This window comes from Dipodomys ordii, unplaced genomic scaffold (assembly GCF_000151885.1).
Source record: "Dipodomys ordii isolate 6190 unplaced genomic scaffold, Dord_2.0 Scaffold14, whole genome shotgun sequence".
NCBI classification, from domain to species: Eukaryota; Metazoa; Chordata; class Mammalia; order Rodentia; family Heteromyidae; genus Dipodomys; species Dipodomys ordii.
Window position 1 is genome coordinate 2,750,671 of NW_012267230.1, and position 25,854 is coordinate 2,776,524.

Consider the following 25,854-nt stretch of genomic DNA (forward strand, 5'->3'; position numbering starts at 1 on the left):
TTCTGTTGCAGAGAATTGGAAGCTAAAGCTACCAAAGACGTAGAGAGGAATCTCAGCAGGTAAGAGGGGCGAGCTTGCACGTATTTATTTTATTTTTATTTTTTCCAGCCTCTTTCCCCCTTCTACCTTCCCCCTCCACACACACACCTCAGTTTATCATCGTGGATGCATTGCCCACCCCGGTTCATCACCACCACCCCCCCCCCCCCCCCCCCCCCCCCCGATCTGGATCTAGAAGTTGTCCCCCTGTCATTCGTGTGAATATTCACACGCAGGCATTCGGGAGAAACGGCCCCGGGGAATATTGCATTGGAAGGTTTGCGAGGGAAGGAGGAGGAAGGGGGGGCAGAGGATGCGTAATTACGTGTGTGTGTGCTGCTGTGTTTTTTTTTTTTCCTCCTCCTTCTTCTTCCTTTATTAAAAAGAAGCAAAAAAGCAATTCTTGTAAACTTAGTTAAAGCATTCTCACCCTTTTAGGATTTAATTAGGGGACTGGTGCATTAATTACTATTGTAAATGGTTTGCAGGCATTGTGTGACTCATGATTGAGACAGGCCCTTATGGCGGGTTGTCAAACTGTTTTGGCTTCCCCGTTATTACTTTGTAGCTCAAATTGTTGCCTTTATAAAAAGATACTATGTGTTCGCATTTCTCTCTCCCTGCCACCCCCCCCCCCACCTCTCCCCTACACATTGTAGGCCTGCTGGATTGGGTTGTATTGGAGACTGTTTTGCCCTTGAACTTTACCAAGCTTAAACTGCTGTTTTGTTTTCCTTTGAAACTACATTTCAAGCCTCTCTGTTCAGCGTGTGCTCTTTTTTTTTTTATCAGCTGATAAAATAATTAAACTATGCCCAGTAAAATACTTGCCTCTCCTGTATTGACTTTTGCACTTTTAATAAACATTAAATCTTCGTGGGAAGGGGGCTTTTTGTTGATGTTTGTTGTTGTTTTCTTAAATGATGCATTTACAGTAATATTTTGTGGAGCTGTAATGGCTTACTTGCAGTGTTGTTTAACTCATTTTGGAATTCACTTTGCCTCCCAGTCTTAAATGTTTTTACTCACCTTTCTCTTTTGCATCATATTGGGACACTGGAAAGACTTGGTGGAGCTTAAGCCAATCTTTAACTATTTTCACTCAGGGGGGGTAAAGCAGAATGTCACCTTGTTTTGGATCTTAACGTCCTTTACTCTTTGACTATTGAAAATTTAGATTTTTGTTGGGGTGGTTATTATAAACACTCAACAACTCAAATTATCTGAATGTTTTTCACCATATAGAATTGTTCCAAGTTTCTGGCTCTTGAGTTTTATAAATAGTAAGTCTGTTTAGGTGGGGGGTAAACAATTTGTTCCTTTGGCCAAAGGATGGGCAACATGAGTTTACCCAATAAGATTCTTCTGTGTCTCAAAATCATTATGGGATCACTTAAAGAAAATTGAGCCTGATATATCATTGGCTGAATAACTGCTTGTTGGGCTTTCAAACAACAAGTTTTGTTGGCAGAACTCTTAAGTAATAAGATGGAATGAAAGCAGTGTGGTTGAGTTACTAATGTATTTTGTGTAGCAGCAAAAGCTTGCAGTTTAGGTTTGTTTCTCCTGCCATTTCTTTTGTACCAGGTAACTGTATATAGGCATAGTTCGATGATCGTATCTTAGGACTTAAACATTGCTGTGCCACAGGTATAAACTCATATTTTTACGATTGAGCAGAATTTCTGAATTGGCTATGTATCAAAGTTTGGATCCCAGCGCTGCTGCTTAAAATATGATCTTGACTCTTGGCAAGTCACTTAGCCACTCTGATCTATAAAATGAGACCTAGACCAGCCAGAGGCTAAGGTATGTTGGTCCTCTTGGCCTTTTTTTTTTTTTTCCCCCTCTGTTGTGGGGCTTGAATTCAGGCCCTGGACACTGTCCCTGACCTGCTTTGTGCTCAAAGCTAGCACTCTACTTCTTGAGCCACAGTGCCACTTTCAGTTTTTGAGTGGTTAATTGGAGATAAGAGTCTCACGGAGACATTTCTTCCCTTGGTTGGTTTCGAACCGAGATCCTCAGATCTGTCTCCTGAGTAGCTAGGATTACAGGCATGAGCCACTGGTGCCCAGTGGTCCCCTTGGCTTTTATTTTATAAAAAGGAGTTAAATACTGTCTGTGTCCACAGAGGACTTACATCTGCTAGGAAAAGTTTAAGTATGAAAGTGATGACAATACAAAGTAGACCATGTAGGAACAAGAAGGGTCAGAGGGCAGTGCTATTCCAGCAATACTGCTTAAGGATGTAATAAACAGCAAAGAGATTTTAGTGCAGTGTGTCCAGTAAGAGAGGAACACTGTAAAGGTAGAAGAGGGGATCAGATGGGCAAGAGCTAACTCCTATCCTCAAACCAGGCTGTACCTGTCTTTACCCTTCAGTGTTCTTGCAGGAAGTCAAGGCTTGTGCACATTTAGTTGGGGCTAGGTAAGAGGGAGTGGAAGAATGTAAGCTAAATACTGGATTTGTTAAACACTGTCAGGCACACTGGTTTAAAGAGTTTATTTGGATGCATCTGATCTTTGAAAGGTCTTTGTGAAGTAGGTGCTATTACTCCTGTTTCACAAGAATTTAAGTACCTTGTAGGAGGCCAAACTGCTGGTGATTGGGGGAGCTTTTAGGCCTGGAAATCCATTTAAATTGTTTCTTGTTTAAAAAGGTGTTTCTTTACTTTGAAAAACTTGATGGTTTCCTGTGGGAGACAGAATCCCCAGATGCGTGCAGGATGTTTTGGTCAGGGTTTCTCATCCTGGACACAGTTGACATTTCGGACCAGATGATTTCTTGTGAGGATTGTTGTGTGCATCATAGGATGTTCAGCCTTTGCCAGTAGTGCAACCTGTGGTGTTTGTAGCAACAAAGGCTGTATCCAGATTGGGTAGAGTGCCTTGGGGTGGAACCTTGGACAATGGCAGTTTTTCGAGAACTTTGTCCTGGGGTTTGAACTCAGGGCCTGGGTGCTGTCCCTGAGCTTCTTTTGCTCAAGGCTAGCGTTTTACCACTTGAGCCACGGCTCCATTTCCCCCTTTTGGTGGTTAGTTAGAGATAAGAGTCTGGGACTTGCCTTCTTGGGCTGGCTTTTCGAACCGGGTGTCCTCCAATTTCAGTCTCCTGAGTTAGCAAGTATTTTATAGGTGTGACCCTTTGCTGCCTTGCTCTTTCTCTGGATTTTTAACATTTGAAAAGCCCTAAACTTACGTTGGATTCATTTAAATATTAGTACCATGTAAATGCAAACCCGCATGGGGGGCTCTTCACCTTGGAGGGTTTGGTCTCTTGCATATCTGAGACAGGCCACCATTTTCTTGTGCTAAGCAGTGAGTCCTTAAGATGTAATTCCAGGTACCAGTTCCAGTTTAAAAAAATTAGTTTTTGCCTTAGGTAAAATATTTAGCCTTTCAAACTCGATGTTGGCTGTTAGAATCGTCAGTACCATGCCCATTCAGAAGAGGGAGCTATCACACTTAGCTGATGGCAGTTGCTATTGGAACAGAACTTTAAAGGGCAAAATAAATTTTGACTGTGGCAGAGAGCACTCATTTTAAGAACAGCAGCAGCAGGGCACAAATCCAGTAGATCTATACCATTTTGATAGCAAGAGGGTAGTAGTTGAGTTGGATTGTCAGATAAGGCATTTGTAAAATGCAAACTGATTGGGGCCAGATGTGAAGATTCTTGACTGTCAAGTTCAGCCTGTGCTGAAATTTTGTAGGGGAACCATTGTGGTTTTGGGGATAGTTTACTAGTGTGTTAGCAAAAAAATCTTGTGTCCTGGGATTAGCAAAGAAGTTTATTTACAGGAGATAGCTAGAAGGCAGATAGGCAGGAGTTGATAGAGACTTGAGTTAAAATCGTGGTTGAAGACTACAGGCAGGGTTACTGAGGAAGTGCAACCTGGGATTTGGCCACTGATGAGTCATGAGAGAGTCAAAATACCTGGGGGAGGAGGGCTGTCTTAATCTCAGATTGGAGGACTCTCTTCAGACTGAAGAGTAAGGTCAGAGCAGAAACAGGAGTTTGTCTGGGAGAGGGCAAGAATAAGTTTGCCAGTTGTTTTAAAAAACGTCACCATTACAACTCCCCTGATCTAATTTTTTAAAAGTATTTTTGGAGACTAAAGTCATAGTGTCACTGAATATTTAGGTCTGGCCCATGACCTTTTCAGATATGGCCCATGACCTTAGCTAGAGATAGGTCAGTGTTCTGACTCCTTCATTTTTCCAGTAAGAAAGTTGAGGTTGAAAGTTAAGGTTGAGATCTCCTAAATGACTTAAGGTTACAATGTCTTGCAAGTAGCAGGGCTGGAGTTCACACACACAGGCCTTTGGCTCTGATTCTGATATTGTTCTCATTGTGCAGTGTTTCGTTTTAATTTCACAATAGATAAAATATAACTTTGGTTTCTCTTTTCTTTTGAAAATGTGACAATATATTTTATGCCCACTCTAGTGACGAACTTCCTGTAATATAGGTTTTGTTGTCTACAGCAGAAGTTAATATGCTACTTGTTATTTTGAGCTTTTTCCTCTGCAAACTAGCTCAAAATGCCATAGTACCACAGACATTATTAAAGGTGTTGTGTGCATTATAGTTATTAGGCTGGGACAGGTGCTACATCAGAAGAGATTAGAACAACAGGACTAAACCAGAGCATTAGTTCTCCCTGGCTAAGGTGGGTCCTGTTCTTGTAATTCATTCATCTTTATTTTGGGGGAAAATCATCTGATTTTCTTTTTTTTTTTTTGTTGGTCATGGGGCCTGAACTCGGGGCTCAGGTGCTCTCCCTCAGCAATTCAGCTCAAGGCTAGCTAGTGGTCTACCACTTGAGCCACAGCGCCACTTCCGGCTTTTTCTGCTTATGTGGTGCTAAGGAATGGAACCCAGGGCCTCATGCATGGAAGGCAAGCACTCTACCACCGAGCCACCTTCCCAGCCCTCATCTGGTTTTCTTAAAGCCTTTCTTTTGCTTTGCTGTGATAGGGTTTGCAGGCTAACAGGTTCAAATTGGTAGGCTTCTTTGCAGCTTAGTTTGGTGATGATGTGGGTAAGTCAATTGATAGAATAAATGACAGAATTGAGAGAATAAATGAATCCAGACTATAAGCTTAATTTAAATATATGTAATAATCCCCTGTGGAAAACTTAAATAGACACATCATAAAAAGAATGTAATCTTCAGTCACTTGAATTTTGACATATGAAATATGTCTGAAAGTATACATTTGACTTAGTCTTTTACAGTTCTGTTTTACAGTAACCTCAGACTCAAAATATTTTCCATGACTGGAAAGACTAGAATGGTATGTATTATATGTATTCTATTCAGCCTGACTTAACGATATTTCTCACTCAAAATCTAAGAAATCTGTGCAGTGAGATTCAGGTTGAGCTTTTTTTTTTTTAAACAAAATAAAGCACTGGAATTGGGTTTGTAGTAAGTGTTCCTAAAAGCTTATTTAAGTTGGTGTGGTGGTTCACAGAACCAAGGTGTAGATCCATAGTGAGACCACAGGTGAAAGGAAATTGTTAGAAAAATTGAATATGTACTTGAAAAAGAAAAAAAACAAAACCAGATAAATTTTTTAGTGTTTGTCAGATTTCCAAGGTTCATTACTTTTCAGTGATTTAAGAAATACTGCCTTACAGAGAAATGATTAAAAGAATAGAACTGAGATTTCTAAAGAAAGTAATCCACTAAGGCATAGCTTGTTTGAATCTTGAAAAAACAAACACAAAAACATGAGCGCATATATATATATATATATATATATTCATATATAGAGATTAAAATTTCCAGTTAAGATGTCTTATTTTAAACATGATTTTCATTCTGTAGTTGTTTGAGTTGGCTACAAAGCTGAAATCCTAACATTTGCACCCTTGTAACCAGGGAAGAGCATCATGCATTTTCGGCCCCAGTGCATTATGTGACGATGACTCGGCTGACTTCCCATTTCAAATGGAATGCTCAAAACAGATTGAAACCTGGCGGAGGAGTATTGTACTTTGAACCTTACAGGGTATTTTCAGCAAACAGCCATTGATTGAATTTGGTATAATAACAAGACTAAACCAGCTCACTTGTTTTGCTGCTTTTCCTGGTGCGTTTCAGCCAGCAAGCATTTATTGAGCAGTTTGCTGCAATGATATTGAATATTTTTATAGTTAGGGCATCTGTGCCATGTTGACTTTCGTCAACAATGTATGGACAAGCAGGAGGAGACCATAGTGCTCTATTGTGCCTAAGTATGTGCTGATTTTAAGCATTATTTCACTCAGTTAACCGATTATACAAAGAATGTTAGAGAACTACATTCTGTTTGTGAATCCCTAAGCAATATGATGCATATAAAGGAAAATCTTAAAGGACATAAAATGTGTTCCCTATACTGCTGGTTGTCAGTCTTCAGCTAAGCCACAGTTGTGAGCTGGCCCATCACTATTTGCTAGAATCCATTGCTGGTTCCCCTGGTGACTAGAATTAAAGTTCAAACTATTGTTCTGTGCTTAGTTAGCTGTGTAGAGCATCTTTTCATATTCTTAATGGCTACTTGTGTATCTAATTTGGAAAGGTGCCTATTTATATCTTTTGCTGATTTTCAAATTGGATTGTGTTTTTTTTGTGATTAAATCCTAAGAATTCTTTTTTTTTTTTTTTTTTTTTTGGGTCCGGTCGTGGGGCCTGAGCTCTGGGCCTGGGTGCTGTCCCTCAGCTCTTCAGCTCAGGCTAGCGCTCTACCACTTGAGCCACAGTACCACTTCCGGCTTTTTTCTTTTTGCTTATGTGGTGCTGAGGAATTGAACCCAGGGCCTCAGGCATGTAAGGCAAGCGCTCTACCACTGAGCCACCTTCCCAGCCCCCTAAGAATTATTAATAGAGATTTAGGTTATGTCTTTTATTAGATATGATTTACAAGTATTTTTCTCTCTCTGTTCTCTTCACCTTTTCTTTTTGGTGCTCGGGCTTGAACTCAGGACCTAGGCACTATCTCTTTTCATTCAGAGTTGCCACTCTGCCACTTGAGCCATACCTCCACTTCTGGCTTTTTGGTTAATTGGAGATAAAAGTCTCATGAACTTTTCTGGCTGGACTGGCTGAGAAACCTCAATCCTCAGGTCTCAGCAGTCTCCTAAGCATCTAGGATTACAGGTGTGAGCAACCTGGCACCTGATTTCTCTTCGCCTTTTTTTTTTTTTTGGTACTGGTCCTGGGGCTTGAACTCAGGCCCAGGACACTGTCTCTGAGCTTTATCTGCTCAAGGCTAGCACTCTAACATGTGAGCCACAGCTCCACTTCTAGATTTTTTGGGGATAACAATCTTACGGAATTTCTTGCCTGGGTTGGATTTGAACCACCAACCTCAGATTCAAGCCTTTTGAATAGCTAGGATTACAGGTATGAGCCACTGCCACCCAAATCTCTTCACTTTCTTTTCTCTTCCCTCCCTCCCTCCCTCCTTTCCTTCTTTCCCTCCCTCCATCCCTCCCTCATTCCTTCCCTCCTTTCCTCTTGCTCTCTCTCTTTTGTCGGTTATGGGGCTTGAACTCAGGACCTGGGCACTGTCCCTGAACTTCTTTTGCTCAAGGCTAGCACTTTACCACTTGAGCCACAGTGCCACTTCTGGCTTTTTCTGTTTTTGTGGTACTGAGGAATTGATCCCAGGGCTTCATGTGTCCTAGGCAAGCACTGTACCACTAAGCCACATTCTCAACCCCTCTTTTCACTTTCTTAATGGTGTGCTTTGAAGCTATAGAAAGGATTTCATTGTGACATTTCCATGTATTCCAGTCTCTCCTTAGACTCCTTCCCACTTTCTAATGCAGTTTCAGTAGGTTTTGTTGTTCTTTTTTCATACATGTCTACAATCTATATGTAATTACTAGTTATGTGTTCATATATATGTTCATGACCGTGAATAATAGTAGAACTAAAAGGTTCTAGCTTGCACATATGAGTGAAAACGTTGTATGTTTTTAAGCTTGTCTTGCTCAATATGGGGTTCTCCTATTCCATCCATTTTGCTGCAAATGACACTATTTCATTTCTCTTCATAAAACTTTTTTTTATGTGTGTGTGTATCACTTGTGGTGCTTGAACTCGGGGCCTGAGCGCTGTCCCTGAGTCTCTCTGTGTTCAAGGCTATCACTCTACCTGTGCCATAGTGCCACTTCCAGTTTTTGAGTGGTTAATTGGAGATTAGAGTCTCATGGGGACTTTTCTGCCCTGGCTTGCTTCAAGCCATGATTGATCCTCAGATCTCAGCCTCCTGAGTAATTAGGATTACAGGTGTGAGCCACCAGCACCTGGCTGTTGTTTTAACAGTTTTATAGTTTTAAATTTAGGTATGTCATCTGTTTTGTTAATTTATTTTGTTTAGAATTTTTATTAGTGTATATATTAATTGTACATTAATATACACCCCACTAATACACATAATATATAACTAATTGCACTTATAGTGAATTTCATTGTGAGATGAATATATGAAAGTATGTAATTTGATCAAATTCAGCCTATTACTCTTTGTCCATCCCAGCCCCCATCATCCAGTTTCATTCTTCCCCTTGTGACTGTCTCATTTTTCACTATTACTAAAAGGATTGTTGATCTTGACACCCACCTTTCTTAAAGATCATAAGGCAAGTCCTGTTTAAGGATGGATTCTCTACCATCCAGTCTCAATTACTGCAGCTCTGTAGCAGCTTAGAAATCAGGAAATGAGTTCTTCCACTTTGCTTTTGCAATTCTGCTTGCTTTTCTATATACATTTTTGGGTCAGATTTTGAGTTTGTGTGTGTGCATGTGTGAGCGTGCATGCGCACATGTGCCAGTACTGGGGCTTGAGTTCAGTACAAGTTGGAATGTTGCTGCGCTCACCAGCCCCTCCTGCCCCACTTCTGGCCTCTGGGTAGTTAATTGGAGATTAAAAATCTTGTGGACTCTTCTGAGTAGTGAGGATTATAGGGCCTGAGCAGCTCTGTCTGCTTTACTTATCAGTTTCAATGAAGGCAATTGGGATTTTGGTAGGAGCTGAGTTGAATCTATGGATCAATTTTGACAATATTGTGATGTTAATACTAAATCTTGTAGATCATAACATAGACTCTTTTTCCACTTTGTCTTTAATTTTTTTAAAGCAGTAATGTGGGTTTTAGTGTAAAATTTTTGCTTTCGTGAAATCTATTCCTAAGTATTAAATTTTTTTTTGGGGGGGGTCCGGTCGTGGGGCCTGAACTCTGGGCCTGGGCACTGTCCCTCCCTTGAGCTCTTCAGCTCAAGGCTAGTGCTCTACCATTTGAGTCATAGTACCACTTCTGTTCTTTTTCTTTTGCTTATGTGGTACTGAGGAATTGAACCCAGGGCCTCATGCATGCAAGGCAAGCACTCTACCATTGAGCCACCTTCCCAGCCCCAGTATTGAAATTTTTTTCGATGCTACCGTAAATGGAATTGTTTCCTTGATTTGTTAATTGGTTAAATTGAACTAGGGATTGAGCCCAGGGCACCATGAATGCTAAGCATGCACTCTATTTCTGAGATGTAGCCTCATTCTGTTATCTGTGAATAGGTTTACGGCTCCTTTCCTGTCCGTGGTATTTGCTGAGCTCTCTCTGCTTTTCTTCCCCTCTCCTTCCCTCCCCTTTTTAAAAGTTTTTTAAGTTCTAGCACAGTATTGAATGAGGTGTGGCAAGATTGGACATTACAACTTCAAGAAAAAGCATTCCATCTTTTACAATGGCATTGTGAGTTGTGGACCCTTGTTAGATGCCTTTAAATTTCCTCCATTCCTGGTTGGATTAGTCTGCTTGGATCTTGTCAACTGCTTTTTCTTGCTATATTGAAATTGTCATGTTTTTGTGCTTAACCCTATTAACATGATATATCAGTTTCATATGTTAAATCAGCTTTGCATTCTTGAAATAAATTTCACTTATGAAGTCCTTTTTATGTTACCAGATTCAATTTATCAGACTCTTTTGTTTGTTTTGGTCCTGGGGCTTGAACTCATGGCCTGAACTCTGTCCCTGAGCATCTCTGTGCTCAAGGCTAGTGCTCTACCACTTGAGCCACAGTGCTACTTCCAGCTTTTTCTGAGTAGTTTATTGGAGATAAAGAGTCTCATGGACTTCACTGCCTGGGCTGTGTCAGACTCTTTTTGAGGCTATTTACATTAGTATATTTCAGAGTTTTTTGGGGGGGTGGGGGTCTGGTCGTGGGGCCTGAACTCTGGGCCTGGGCACTGTCCCTCAGCTCTTCAACTCAAGGCTAGCGTTCTACCACTTGAGCCACAGCGTCACTGCTGGCTTTTTTCTTTTTTCTTATGTGGTGCTGAGAAATTGAACCCAGGGCCTCATGCATGCAAGGCAAGCGCTCTACCACTGAGCTACCTTCCCAGCCCAGGGTTATTATTTTATAGCTTCCTCTTCTTGGATATTTTTGTCTGCTTTTGGTACCTTATCTGATTAGGTCTTGTTTGCAATCTGGGCTTAAGCAGTTAGTTTGGCATCTGCCTCATTCTGTATTATGCTGTAGTAACTGATTTTGTAAATTCAATTTCATTATCTAGTGTCTGCCTCCTTTAGTTTTAGCCTTCTTTGTGTCCTCATTACGCCTTGCTTAGGACTGAGTTTGCACATGGTTTCATATAGATTACAGTTAGTATACTTGCCATATGCACAGATTTGAGCTGGTCTTTAAAATACAATGTAGGCAGGAGTAAGGGTGAGTTCAGTTGTAAGTAAAGGTAAGAAAGTGGGGATTGGCATCTGACTAAGAGTGTTAGGGAGTACAATCCAAGTAGAACTGATTTGTGTCCCCACACCAGTAATTAGTCCTCTTTGGAAGAGTGAGATTAACATGTAGACTAATTAGAACATGAATATTGTTTAATTAGAGGTCACAGGTAGGTTGTGAGAGTTGGAAAGAAATGTGCAGGAACTAGTCAGTGAGTTAAATGTCAAAAGAGGAATGGAAGGCTGGGTGCTGGTGGCTCACTCCTATAATCCTAGCTACTTAGGTTGCTGAGATCTGAGTATCGTGGTTTGTAGCCAGTAGGTACAGGAAAGTCCATGAGATTCTCATCTCCAACAAACTACTCAGAAAAGGCAGGAAGTGGCACTGTGGCTCAAGTAGTAGAGTACTAGTCTTGAGTAGAAGCTCAGGGACAGTGCCCAGGCCCTGAGTTCAAGCAACAGGACTGGCAAAAAAAAAAGGAATGGGATTTATTAGATGGAAAGGCAGCAGGCTGGAGTTCTTGCTTTGGATGTCCTTTGACAGGTTCTTAGAGCTTCTGGTACTCAGGCTATGTAAATACCAAATGAGAATACTAGTTCTATGTTTCAAGGTTTTCTGTTCCACTAGGTAATTCTCAGACACTGTAAAAAAATATGGAAGGCTTCTGTCCTATGGTGGGGTGGGGTCTGCTTATCTTCTAATCTGACTGTTCTTAAGCTGAACTTATGCCTTAATACTAGACAAAAAGCAGTGCTGGAAGAATAGAGAAGAGTTCCTGAAGATCCCTCAGCTCATTCGTGAGTTTACCCTTCATCTCATTTGCTTTATTATTTCCCCTTATTAGATGCATACTGTTTGTACCACTTCAGAGTAGTTTGAAGTCATGATTTTATGGCTCATATATCGCCAAAAACCAAAGATAGGTTAAAAGTTATTAACAGACTATTGACATTTGTCATAGTCTCATAATATTCTTTTTTCCCCCCAGATGGTCCTGAGGATTGAACTCAGGCCCTGGGTGCTGTCCCTGAGCTATTGTCACTCAAGATATCTGGCCATTTCTGGCTTTTGGTGGTTAGTTGAAGAGTTTCAAAGACATTCTCTGCACTGGCTGGCTTTGAACCATGATCCTTAGATTTTAGTTTTCTGAGTAGCTAAGGTTACAGGCATGTGCTACCAGTGCCCAGCTTCTCATAATGTTATTGCCAGTCCTGGGGCTTGAATTCAAGGCCTGGGTATTGTCCCTGAGCTGCTATTGCTCAAGGCTAGTGCTCTACCACGTGAGCCACAGTTTTGCTTCTCACTTTTTTGGTAGTTTATAGGAAATAAGAGTCTCGTGGCCTGTCCTGATGGGGCTTGCTTCAAACTTTGATCCTCTGAATTCAGCCTACTGAATAACTAGGATTGCATGTGTGAGATACCAGGCCAGCCATAAAATTGTTTACAGTAAAATGAAATGAAAAAAGTTTTCTGGTTAGAGATTTAATCTAGAATCACAGGTTTTGTTTTGGTTTCATGATTGATTAGTTGTCTGTGTTTTGGGGCAACTTCTCAGTTTCTTCTGGTACAAAGGAATTGAATTTAGGGCCTTACCTGGCAAACACTCATATCACTTGAACTTCACTCTTCTGTTCTTTATTACTTTCCATATAGACTATCACCCTTTTTGCTCCAGATTGGCCTTAAACTGTTACCTTCTGGTTCTTACGGTAGCTAGAATTGCAAGGGTGAGCCTGGCTCTGTTCCCTGCCTTTTTTGTGTGTGTTGGAGGGGTGGGTGGGCTTGAACTCAGAGCCTGGGTACTGTTTCTGAGTTTTTGTGCTCTAGGCTAGTGCTGTACTACTTTGAGCCACAGCTCCACTTCAGTTTTTTGGTAGCAATTAATTGGAGATAAGAATCTCATATTGCCAAGCTCTGGTGTCTCCCTCCTGTAATCCTAGCTACTCAGGAGCCTGAGATTTGAGGATCGCAGTTCGGTGCCAGTCTGGGCAAGAAAGTCTATGAGACTCTTCTTCTAGATCACCACCAGAAAACGAAGTGGCACTGTGGTTCAAAATGGTAAAGTGGCTAACCTTGAGCAAAAGAGCTCAGGGACAGTGCCCAGGCCTTGAGTTCAAGACCCCTGACCAACAACAAAAACAGTCTCATAGACTTTCTAGCCCAGACTTGCTTTGAACCAGGATCCTCAGATCTTATTCTCCTTAGTTGTTAGGATCACATGCCTGGAAAACTTGTAGTTTTCCAGTGCTTAATTGGAGATAAGAGTCTCCTGCCTTGGCTGGCTTTGAACAGAGATCCTCAGATCTCAGCCTCCTGAGTAGCTAGGATTACAGGTGTGAGCCACTGACACCTGGCTCCTGTCTAAGTCAATTTTTTTTTGTCTTTTCTTTTTTGGTACTGGGGATCGAACCCAGGACGTTAAACTTGCTAGGCAAGTGCTTTGCCACTGAGCTACATCCCAGCCCAACTCCTGTCATTCTTAAGAGGAAGATAGGCCAACTCTTCACTGTCCCTTCTACTTGTGTCTGCAAATAGGCTTCATTGCTCTTACTCTTATCTCAACTGTGTGATTAGCATGTCTAGAATTTCTTTATATAAGGATCTGTGGATATGTAGGCATATTTTTCTCTCTGCTTTTAGCATAAAAAGTACAGGCACTGTCATTATTATTTTTTCCCCATAATTAACTTCTTGCCTTCTCGTTTCTTTCATGTCAAGACATTGTCTTTCAGCTGTATTGTATTCCATTTGATTAGTTAACTAACTTCTGAATTTACAGATATGTAAACTACTTGTGATTGGTCATACCCTTTAGCACATCCCCCCCCACCCATTATTGCCTTCTTTGCTACCTTTATGTTCACCCCTTCCTACTTCCAGATAATGACTAATATTCCCTATTTTAAAAAGAAAGTACAAAACTTTATTTTGTTTTCCAAACCTTTGACCTCACTCCCTTCACCCATCTTTTCTCTGACTGGGTTTCTGGTGTACTCTCTGTTGATGTATAGTTTTGAAAGTTATGAGTGACTTCCTATTGTGTAGTACTGGACTGATTTTGGTCATTAATTTACATAGAAATACAAAAAGTAGAAAAAAAGGATGCATCTAGAAGAAGGGGAAATAGGAAGGATGGGAGGATAGAACAAGTGGGAACTATAAAGAAAAAAGTAAAGCAAAGTCTTAATTCACAGAAGTGATAGGTGTTTTATAGCAGGCTCCTAGCATGTTCTGTGTGGAGATAACCTGCCCTATGGTGAGCTATGAATGGTGGTCTAGCTGAGTCCACAGGGAAATTCTTCCTGTTTTCTCTTTCCTAAGCAAGTAGAATCATCTCTTCCATTGACATAGTTAGTCTAACAACAGAGCCACTACATTTTTGTTTTTAAAATTCAGAGTTGTCATTTACACTTCTCTCTTTAATCATCGCTATGAATACCACCAGCTATTCCAATTCCTTAGGATTATCTTAGGTTTATGCTCTGTGTTTATTTTTCGCTGCTACCATTGTGTGGGCCTTAACACTCTTAGGTAACTGCACTTGTCTTCTCTGTAGTCAGCTTATTGCCCATTTTAACCCAACATTTTTCTTCTCTTCAGTCAGTATAAGTCCTGATATCTCATACTAACCAGTGCCCATCCTTTTCCCTCTGGGGAGGCCCTTCTTCCCTGTCTGCAGAAATCTAGACTGTTCAGGTTTTAGAGTACACTAGGAAGTGTTCTTGGCCTTGATTTAATGAAAGGATACTAAATAAAATCAGCAAAGGAAAAAGGCCCATAGGTTAAAATCCCAGAGAAACTAGATACAAGCTTCTCAGACTTCTCTCTTCTGTAGTCATAGGAACATGCTTAATTTTCCATCCTCAGATTATAACAGCACATGTAAAATGTTTAAAGGAGTACTCATTAGAAATTCATTGGGAGTTTCTGGAAGGGTGGAGGGGTCTGGTCCTGCGTCCTGTGTAAAAGTTCTAGGAAAGAAAGCAGGTGTTCAGCATAAAACCATGCTGCTTGTTCACTTTAGAGATGTGTACCTATTAGTTAGGGAATGGTTTAAAATCTCTTGAAATCCAATATCCTTGATACCAGCCAAAGGCTAGCTTTGTAGTCCTTTCTAAGATCTATATTCTTAGACTTGCTATGCTAGTTTTACTATTCTCTGCACATAAAGGAAGTCTACCCCTAGCCCCTTTAAAGTAATGTTATGATTATATTATGATTTAACCATTTCCTATTGACTCTGCTGTATTCACCTTGGTGTCATTCCTTGTAGAGGCCTAGATTGGAAATTGATGGATTGTAAGAGAGGGAATTCAGAAATTTACTCTGAATAGATATTTTCAAACTGCTTACCAGAGGGCTTAATGCTTAGTTCCAGTAGAAGTGGACAGTAATGCCTTTGGTAGGGTTTTAAAAGTCTTTAGGGAAAAATTCAAGAATACTTATCAATAGGCCAGATTGAGGAAACTACTTTTACAATGCCTCACATCAGAAATGTACTTTTTGTTGGTCTTGGTCCTGGGGCTTGAACTTGGACTCAGCTTAGTCCCTCAGCTCCTTTTACTCAAAGCTAGTGCTCTACCAATTGAGTCACAGTTCCACTTCAGCTCTTTTGGTAATTTATTTGAGATAAGTCTCCTGGTGCTGGGCCCTAGTGGCTCATGCCTGTAACACTAGCTACTCAGGAGACTGAGATCTGAGGATGGCCATTTGAAGCCAGCCTGGACAGAAACATCTGTGAGACTCTTATCTGTAATTAATCACACAAAAAGAAGTGGAACTGTGGCTCAAGTGATAGCATGCTAGCCTCAAGCAAAAGAGGCTCAGTCTCCTGAGTAACTAGTATTACAGGTATGAACCACCGGTACCTGGCCAGAAGTGTATTTTTGTTGTTGGTTGTAGGGCTTGAACTCAGGGCCTAGGCCCTGTCCCTGAGCTTGTTTCCTCAAGGCTGGCACTCTTACCACTTTGAGCCACAGCTTCACTTTCTATTTTTGAGTGGTTAATTAGAGATAAGAGTCTCGTGAACTTTTCTGCCCATCTTTGGACTTTGATCCTCTGGTCTCAGCCTCCTGAGTAGGTAGTATTACAGATGTGAGCCTCCATTGTCCAGTTCTGAATTGTGCTTTCAAAAAACAATTTAAGAACTTAACATTTGTGAGGTTAGTGCTTTTTCTGTTTCTAGTTCAAGAGGGTTTTCCCATGTCTTTACACTGAGGTATACAGACAGAAAGGGGGGAGGGTGGTAGGAAACATATAATTAAAAAGGTACAGAAAACAAAAACAGTGACAAAGGAGAAATAAATAAGTAAAAACAAAATAACAAAAAGACCTTGTTTCCATTTCTTATAGTTCATTTCAACAAACATCATTTTATATGATCATATGTAAATGGCTATTGAGACTTGATGACCCTCTCCTAAGAATATCCTCCTTTGGTCACACTGTATGAATGTCTAGAGTCCTGTATAATTCATCATGTTCAAATGTATTTTTTTTCTACCATCTAGTGTGTTTACTTGTAGATTTATAGGCACATTCTAGTTACAACAAAATGAGGGAACCTGTGTAGCCCACGTTTCTTTGGGTCTGGCTTACTTCACTTAATACATAATTTTTTCCAAGTTTTTCCATTTCCTTACAAATGGTACAATAGCATTCTTTCTGATGGAAGCATAGTATTCCATTGATTATATGTACCCCATTTTCTTGTCTTCTGAGGGGCATCTGGATTGGTTCCATATCTTGGCTATGGTTAAACATTAAACAATGCTGCAGTGAACATGGTTGTTCTGGTAGCTTTAGTGTGACCATGTTTGTAGTCTATTGGATAAATGCCCAGGAGTGGAGTTGATGGCTCATAGGGAAGCTCTATGTTTAGTCATTTGATGAACCTCTATACTGCTTTCTAAGTTTATCTGTTCTGGGAGAGTAAGAGGGAGCACAAACCCATTTTTTAAAAAAAATTTTATATTGTGATTAAGTGATTACATAAATTTCATAGTATTGTGACATAGTGATACTTAAAGTCACAGAGACATCCTAACCTTCATGAGGCAAATTGTCATTATTGTGGTCTATAAAGTTTGTGAATTCTATGAGCTTTGACAGTACAGCTATTTCTTCCGCATCGGGTGATACATACATTTCTTTCCTTTTTGTTCCCTCTATCCCTCTCATTCCCTCCCTCCCATCACTGCCCTTGAGTTGCTTGGTTCATTTTCATCAATGTCCAGTGCAGCTGATGGGTCTCTCTGTTGTATATTTTCCCGTTTCCTCTGTTTCTGTTTCCTCCTAGTTTCCCTCAGATGTGCGCATATATACCATATATGTGGTCAGCAGCATGGTGTCATTTAGTAATGATAGAACAAGATGAGTGGCGGTCCTTTGTTTCTCTAGTCCTGTTTACTTTGTCATATCTCCTTACATTTTGTGCTGTTTGTCTCTGCTCTTGGCTTACCTCTCTCAAATGATTTTTTCTAATTCCATCCATTATGTGAATGCCATTATTTTGTCCTTTCTAATGGCTGCATAATATTCCATTGTGTGTAGGTACCACAGTTTTTGGATCCAGTCATCTGTAGTGGAGCATCTGGGTTGTTTGCATATCTATTGTAAACAGTGCAAAGCCATTCTTTTTACTACTGGACATTCCGTTTCTCTGCTCTTAGCTATGTGGACTAGGACAGCTGTGTACTAGTGCTTTATTGCTATAAAATACATCTTTACAGATGCAGTGGCTGTGTAGAATATGTATAATATGATTAATTGAAGCCACACTTGATTATACTTTACAAGAGATTGTTCTTGTTTTAGTATCTTATGGTTTTGGTTTTTTGAGACAAGGTCTTGCTGTTACATAGCTCAGGTTGGCCTCAAACTCTAGGTTATCCCTCTATCACTCCTGTAGAGTTGGGATTATAGGTACATACCGTAACACTTGACCAAAAGATTTTAATAGTTTTTATACCCCCTCATAATATAAGTTTTCTAAATTTTTTTTTCTGGTCTGGGGCTTGCACTTACGGCTTAACCACTGTCCCTGAGTCTCTGTGCTCAAGGCTAGCACTCTCCCATGAGCCACAGCACCACTTCTGGCTTTTTTTGAGTAGCTTATTGCAGATAAGAGTCCCACAGGGATTTCTCTGCTTGGGCTGTCTTCAAACCATGGTTCTCAGATCTCAGCCTCCTGGGTAGCTAAGATTACAGGCGTGAGCTGCTGGCACTTGGCTGAGTTTTCTTAATTTTTATTTCTGCCATGACTTATTCTTGGACATTTTATGCCAATAAAATTGGTAAAAATAGGACTGGGAATGTAGGTTAGTGGTAGAGTTGCTTGGGTAGCATGCATGAAGCCCTGGGTTTGATTCTTCAGCACCAAATAAACAAAAGGCTGGAAATGGCTCTGTGGCTCAAGTGGTAGAGTGCTAGCCTTGAGCAAAAGAAGCTTAGGGACAGTGCCCAGGCTCAGAATTAAAGCCCCAGGACCAGCAACCCCCCCCCCAAATTGGTAAAATAGAAAATAGTTTTAATTTACCTTTTAATTTTTTTCTAGAAAAAAATACAGTAATTCATTGAAAAATATTTTGAGTTAGGTTTATACTTATAAATGCAAGCTCTATTGATCTTAGAGAATTTAATAATACAGTTAATTATATCAACAGATCAAAAATCTGAGGCTCAGGGTTCAAAGCCAGCCTGAGTGGAAAATTGTGAGGCTTTCTTTTTTTGGTGGGGGCAGTCTTGGGGCTTGAGCTTGGGACCTGGGTGCTGTTCCTTAGCTGCTTTTGCCTCACGACACTCACTGTACCACTTGAACCACAGCACCACTTCTGCAATTTTTGGTCGTTTACTGAAGATGAGCGCCTCATAGACTTTCCTACACAGACTAGTTTTGAATCGTAATCCTCAGATCTCAGCCTCCTGACTAGGATGGCAGGCCACCAGTGTCTGGCTTTGTGAGACTCTGACCTCCAATTAATCATCAAAAAGCTAGGTACCCTACTGTTGAGTCACCTCTAGTCAAATTTATTTACTTATTTTTTTGCAGTGGTTGTTTTCCTCCCAGCTCAGCTTCTCAGGTAGCTAAGATTACAGTAGTAAACCACTGCTGTCCAGCCACATTTTTAATTTGCTTAATTTTTGAAGTTATTTACATGTTTAAGAAATGGAAGGGCTGGCAAGGTGGCTCAGTGGTAGAGTGTTTACCTTGCATGCATGAGGCCCTCGGTTCTGTTCTGGAAGTGGCGCTGTGGCTCAAGTGGTAGGACTAGCCTTGAACGGAAGAGCTGAGGGGACAGCACCTGGACCCAGAGTTCAGGCCCCATGACCAAAAGAAAAAAAGAAAAGAAATGTACAAAAGGTTTAAACAGTGACAGATTGCTCTTCTCCTCATCTCCCATTAAATTAGTTCCTACCATCACCACACATCCACAGACACTGTTCATGCCTTGAGTGCTTCAGGGTCTTCCCACACAGGCAGTTATGGGTATATATTCCTCCCTATCTCGCTTTTTTGGTTTTTTGCCATTGGTCGTGGGGCTTGAACTCAAGACATGGACACTGTCCTTGAACATTTTTACTCAATGCTAGTGCTCTACCACTTTGAGCCACATCTCTACTTCTGGCTTTCTGGTGGTTAGTTGGAGCTAAGAGTCTCTTGGACTTTCCTGCCAGGCAGGCTTTGAACCATGATCCTAAGATCTAAGCCTCCTAAGTAGTTAGGATTATAATTGTGAGCCACCAGTGCCCAGCCCTCTCTGCGTTTATTTATCTATTTATTATTTTTTATTGTCGGTCGTGGGGCCTGAACTCTGGGCCTGAACGCTGTCCCTCAGCAATTCAGCTCAAAGCTAGTGCTCTACCATTTGAGCCATAGCACCACTTCTGGCCTTTTCTGCTTATGTGGTGCTGAGGAATCAAACCCAGGGCCTCATGCAGCGAGGCAAGCACTCTACCACTCAGCCACCTTCCCAGCCCAAGGAAGACACTTACTAATGTCAACAAGAACCTTTAAAATTTGAGAAAGGAGAAAAAAGTCCTAGGGAACTTGATAACACCTCATGGAGTAATAGTGGAATAAGAGTGCAAGAAGCAGTAACACTGATGATGATGTATAAACACAGGGGTAGATGGTCTTTGAGATGCTGCTGAGATGGGTTCATGACTAGGCATTTGGGTGCTTTTCCCACTCCTTCACCCCATTTTATTTTAGATGGATCTTGCTACATAGTCCTGCTTTCCAAGTGCTAGGGTTACAGGTATGCACTGCCATGCCCAGCTTTATCCCCAGTTTTAATATGAAGAAAGTAAACTGGCACCAGAGAATAGAATAGGACTGCCTCCCAGTTTCCACAGAAAACCACAGGCCCTTGAGATCACATGAAAAGAATTTTAAGAGTGGCTCACCAAAAGGAGAGTTTTACAGGGTGAAAGTTTAACAGGGTTTATTTTAGTAAAACAAGGTTTTTAAAGTAAGGAGAAAGAGAAACATATCCTGTTCCCCATGCAAGAAATAGGAGTTACGGGATTTAAAGTTGCAGCCATTACCTGCTGCTTTCATGCTTTCCGACTTTGGGGAACGCACATGGTCATGTCTAGCAATCCTACACCCTACAGAGGATTGAGACATGGTACATTGGGTAAATCTGTCAGGCTTCTCCGATAGCAACATGACAGATCCACAAAAGGCAAGAGACTGCAAGTTATCCTATACTTTTGACTAATTTTAGCATTCATGGGTATTACTTAATTATTGTCAACTCTACATAATGCCACTTTTTATCTTTCACTGTCTGCTTGCATCTCCTCTCAATATCGCATCATAAAAGCAAACTTTTTTTTTTGGTTGGTCATAGGGTTTGAACTCTTGGCTTGGGCACTGGCCCTGTGCTCTTCAGCTCAAGTTGAGGCTCTACCGCTTGAGCCACAGTGCCATTTCCGGTTTTCTAGTGGTTTATTGGAGATCAGAGTCTCACAGATTTTTCTGCTCAGGCTGGCTTTGAACTGAGATCCTCAGAGCTCAGCCTCCTGAGTAACTAGGATTACAGGTGTGAGCCACCGGCACCCAGCTAACTTATTTTTGTTTTAAGCTTATTTATTGCAGCACACATCTAATGTAGGTTTCCTTCCAGTTTCTTATGGACTTGTCTACCTTTCTGATTTTAACTTCTGCTGCATCCCCACTACCATCCCTTTGTAACAAATGGTTTTCATTCCTAATTTGTAGGTGGTATCCTAAATCTCCTTGTCCTCTTTGGAAAGCTTCCTCAGGTGACAGAGCCAGCTATTGTTTTGTATGTGATGGCTTTCTTCAAATATCTGAGGGGTTTGGTGGTTGGTTTTTAAAATTTTTAAATGAAGTTTAGTTTCTAGATTCTAGGGTAACGGGGGTAGGTAGCCAGAATGAGTTTCCTTCACCTTTACATGGACTTGTGTCCCCAGAAAGAAGACTCCTACCTAAATAAGACAGCTGGTACATTGGGTGATGGGTATGGCTCCCTGAGGGCCTGAGGGAGGGAAGACCAGGAGTCTCCTCAAACGCTGACTTCATCTGGGTCATGCACATTCTTGCAGGGTGTCCTGCAGATTTAGGTTTGGTTTAAAAGCAGCAGCTACTTGTGATGGGAAGTGTGTAGATGGGATGGAGTAGCACTATATAGCCTTTCAATCCCTCAGGTAATCTTTTCACCTTGTTACCTCTTCTCACTCTTTTGATCTAGGAGCCTCTCTAAAACTCTACTCTACTAGAGGGGATGGCAGTTACACACACCACACCTGAGTAGGTTCAGGGGAAGGAGACAGTCACATTTTGAAATCCTCAACCAAAGGTTCTGTTGTCAATGTGGGGTATTTGAGATTTCAAAGAGCTAGACTTACATAAGTAGCACGTTATTTCCCAAGAAATGATTCATTTGGGATGTTTATAAAATGAAATTATTATTAAAATGCTGAAATATATGCAGTCTATTTATGAATAATTTGTATTGTAAAAATGTCTGGGGTATAGTTAGTGTAGTTAGCATGTGCAAGGCCCTGGATTTGATCCCCAGCAATGCAGATAGAATTTGTGTCTGTGTGTATGTGTGTGAGACTGTGAGTGTGTGTGTGAGAGAGAGAATTGTGTGTGTGTGTGTGTGTGTGTATTAATAACAGAACCTGTTTGGAGCATAGCAAGCCAAAGATACCCCCAGATATCTAAACAGAAGATTATGAGGGAGGTCCCAGTCATCACCATTAGCTGCTAGTTGATAATTGGCACCAGTAATAAAGTAACTAGCTTACCAAATGTTGTTTACATTCTACAATTGGAGAGAATTTCTTGTTTCCCAGTGTAACATTTGGTAATTTTAGGTTGTCTTCTTGAAGAGAAAAAAAGGACAAAACAGTGCTTATGAGGAGGAAAGCTTTATTAAAGGAAGTGAATTGTTTCTTGTAGTAGCTATGTAGTAAGATTTAGGTTTCAAGCTGCATTTTAAATGCATGTCCTGTCTTAATTTGTTATAAAGTGAAAATAAACCTGTGTACACATTATTTTTATTTCTTAATACATTTTTGGGAAAGTTAATTGCAACTGTGTGGTTCAGGGATTTAGTGCAAGAAGAAGAACAGTTGATGGAAGAAAAGAAAAAGAAAAAAGACGAGAAGAAAAAGAAGGAAGCTGCTCAAAAGAAGGTGGTATGTGATAAACTTTGTGTTAATCAGTTTAACTATAGATGAAGGTTACTCAAATCTGATTGTTATAAAGCATTAGATTTATTCTAAACTCAGTGAAGGTTTATTTTAATACTTAAATGTTTTTGAATATGCATATAAAGTAGCTTGATGTGCACAATTTAATATATAATGCTGCCAATAATTTTTCAAAGGTAAGTATATTATGTAGTTATTTTTCAGTTAGCTATTTCTAAGAATTTATAAGGTGTTCCCACTTAAAATTTTGTAAGTGGCTAGAGTGTGGAATTTGTAGCTTTACAAACAGGATTTAAACCCTCATTTTTTCATACAGCACAAAAGAGTAGTGTGATCTTAGATTTTATTTAACCTCCCTGGGCCTTAGTCTCCTTAATATTTTGTAAAGTGAAGGTTGAATTAAATAAATAATGTTGATTATACATAGAAGAAAATAAAGTAATACAAGAATACAGCATTTAAGGAGAGGCAAATAGATATTATGGGGAATAAAGTATCAATATGATGTTTTCCTTTTTATGTAGTACCTGAGCTGATTTTTGAAATCTGTAGTTTAGATTTAGTTACTTTAAAATAAGCCTACGACATTATTTATTGTAGAATAGTAGTGCAGTATAAGAAGCAGCAATAAAGCATTTTGAGTTAAGGCTAAAAGACTATGCCTTTAATTATAAAATTACAGATGGCTTGGTGGTGCATAGTTGTAATCTCTACACTCAGGAGGCTACACAGGAGAATTGTGAGTCCTAGGCTAGCCTAGACTATACAGCAAGACCCTGTCTTAGAAAAAACAAACAAACAAAAAATCCAAAAACTGAACAATACTAAAACCGTTAACAACACTACAAGTTATTAAACTAAAGGCCAATGATATTATATCAAGCTTGAAAGGACTTTACTATAAGATTCAGTGAGTTACTGTTCCATTTCTTTGTTATTGTGAAATTTTTTTACTTAAAATTTTAAATACATACACCATTTTAGGAATTGGGTATAGATTATAACCACATATTTACCATCACTTTATATAAATGGGTAAAATTCAAGATACAAAGCTATGGTGGGTAGTTTTGTTTTTACGGGGAACTGTTGAGGCACTGTGAGAGTTGTATTGACAGTTTGACAGGAAATTTGCCTAGGATAGAAATTAGATGAGTAGGGATCCAAGTACAAAAGGACCTCAAGCAAAGTAAACTCAGAACAAAGCATCTTATATCTTACACATGTTAAAAGTATGGGTTCTGAATGGGAGGGGCCAGGTAGAAATAACTACTGAGATAGGAAAAGATGGTGGTAGCATAGATTCTTTGTGAGATCTAACCATGGGGAAAGCATTGAAGGTGTTCTAATAGGGAAACATAAGTTCGCAGTGTAGAAATGCTGGAATTGATTGAAAGGAATCAGAACTACATCAACAAAATGTTCCCTTTTTATCTGGTACCCTAGCTGATTTTTAAAATTTGTAGTTTAAATTTAGCTAAAATAGACTGAAAACACTGAAATACTTGCAAATATAAAATTTGAAAATCAAAAATAATAACCCATAGTTTTGCTTAAAAGATGGGAAGGGAGAGAGCCCAGTCTGAGTGACTTCAGTACAGTTGGGAGCATTCACTCAGAAAGGGAGGGGAGGGGATCAGTAATTTAGCTCTGCATATTACTGAGCTTAGGGTGACATTAGCAAGGCTAGGGGAGGCACAGGGCTTTTGAGGAAACTGTGCAATGAGTAGAGCTGACAGTTGAGCTGGCATATAATTTTAGATGCTTTCACAGGCCACCAGGAAGGAAAACATAGGGGTATATTATAGGTAGAGTTGGGTAGACTTTTGGCACTGTTTGAGGTCTTAAGTCCCTGATGAGGGCTTGTTTATGTGAGTCTGCGCTGGTCAGTGTTTTCTACACAGAGTTTGTGAAAGAGTTGTGTCCTTTATAAGTCTTAAGATTGAAGAAGGCCATTTGCCCAATAAAAAGGTCTTTTGAGGTAATGCAGGAGGATGTTGGGTGCACTTTATAGAATTGTATAGTGTTTGAGTATTGCATTAGGCCCTGTTGGTTCTAAGGAGTTTAATCAGGGTTTAGCTAGTAAGTCAGAATATATAAGAAATGGCTGGAGAAGAAGTTGAAGGCATATTTAAATGTATTTGGTTGGAATTCATGTTCACTGAGAAAATTCCTAAGAAAGGAAGATGTCTCACTAGAATGTTTTCTTTGAAGATTATGTTTTTGTAGGCATAATTTTTAAGTTAGAACAATAATGGCTCTAATTAAGATTCATCCTTAGATCCTTTCATAACCAAGTTTCTTTCTCTCTCCCTTCCTTCCTTCCTTCCTTCCTTCCTTCCTTCCTTCCTTCCTTCCTTCCTTCCTTCCTTCCTTCTTTTCTTTTCTTTTCTTTTTTTGTTGGTTGTGGGTCTTGAACTCTAGGTCTGGGCTCTGTTTCTGAGCTCTACAGCTCAAGGCAAGCACTCCACTACTTGAGCAACAACAACACTTCAGGTTTTCTAGTGGTTAATTGGAGATTAGTGTCTCATAGCCCTTCCTGCTGGGACTAGCTTAGAACCTTCCTCTTCAGATCTCAGCTTCCTGAGTAGTTAGAATTATAGGTATGAGCCACTGGCGCCTGGCTCATGACCGAGTTTCTAAGTCACCGAGTCAGTAAAGTTGGTACTTTATATGTGCTCAGAGTAAGTTTGTAGATAGCACCTGAATGGAGATTATTTCTGAAGAGACAGATCTTCATACTCTTTCCAGCTTCTTCCCATGATTATTCCTACCAAGTTCTATTGGGACCTCATCACAGGATGAGAGATAACAATATTCTTGGGCTGGGAAGGTGGCTCAGTGGTAGAGTGCTTGCCTTGCATGCATGAGGCCCTGGGTTCAATTCCTCAACCACATAAGCAGAAAAAGCTGGAAGTGGGGCTGAGGCTCAAGTGGTAGAGTGCTAGCCTTGAGCCGAAGAGCTGAGGGACAGCGCTCAGGCCCAGAGTTCAGGCCCCACGACCGACCAAAAGAAAGAATATTCTTGCCAGCTCTTCAGCATCAAGAAGGTGTTTTTGTGTATCCCATCAACACATATGCTGACCACAATATTAAGTAAAGTTTAGTGCCTCAAATAAACATTAATTTCAGTAGTATAAGCTGGTACTGTCAAGAAGACTCTTCTCCAATTTTCAGAATACCAGCTTACAACTAAATTTGAATACAGTCAATTGGTGAAGTAAGGATAGCTGACATTCTAGTTATGAAATGGGCAAGTGGGGGACAGATGGATGGATGTACTGACAGAAGGAAGGAAGCAAGCAAGCAAGGAAGTAAAGGAAGGCAGGCAGACAGGCGAGGGAGGAAGGAAGGAAAGAAAGAAACAAGGAAACTAGCTCAAATTCCC

General features: G+C 40.3%; 1 protein-coding gene across 3 annotated transcripts in view; it reads left to right on the plus strand.

Moving 5' to 3' along the window:
- Positions 1-15: 15 nt before the first annotated feature.
- Positions 16-25,854, plus strand: part of Tnrc6a (trinucleotide repeat containing 6A) — a 79,350-nt gene continuing 53,511 nt past the window's right edge. For 2 of the 3 annotated variants that reach the window (XM_013011602.1, XM_013011604.1), the window contains exons 1-2: positions 16-59; positions 22,361-22,451. In XM_013011602.1, the coding sequence (XP_012867056.1) occupies positions 22,389-22,451 (63 nt within the window). In that variant the 5' untranslated portion in view covers positions 16-59; positions 22,361-22,388. The remainder of the gene's footprint in view (positions 60-22,360; positions 22,452-25,854) is intronic. The other variant, XM_013011603.1, reaches the window with a different exon arrangement.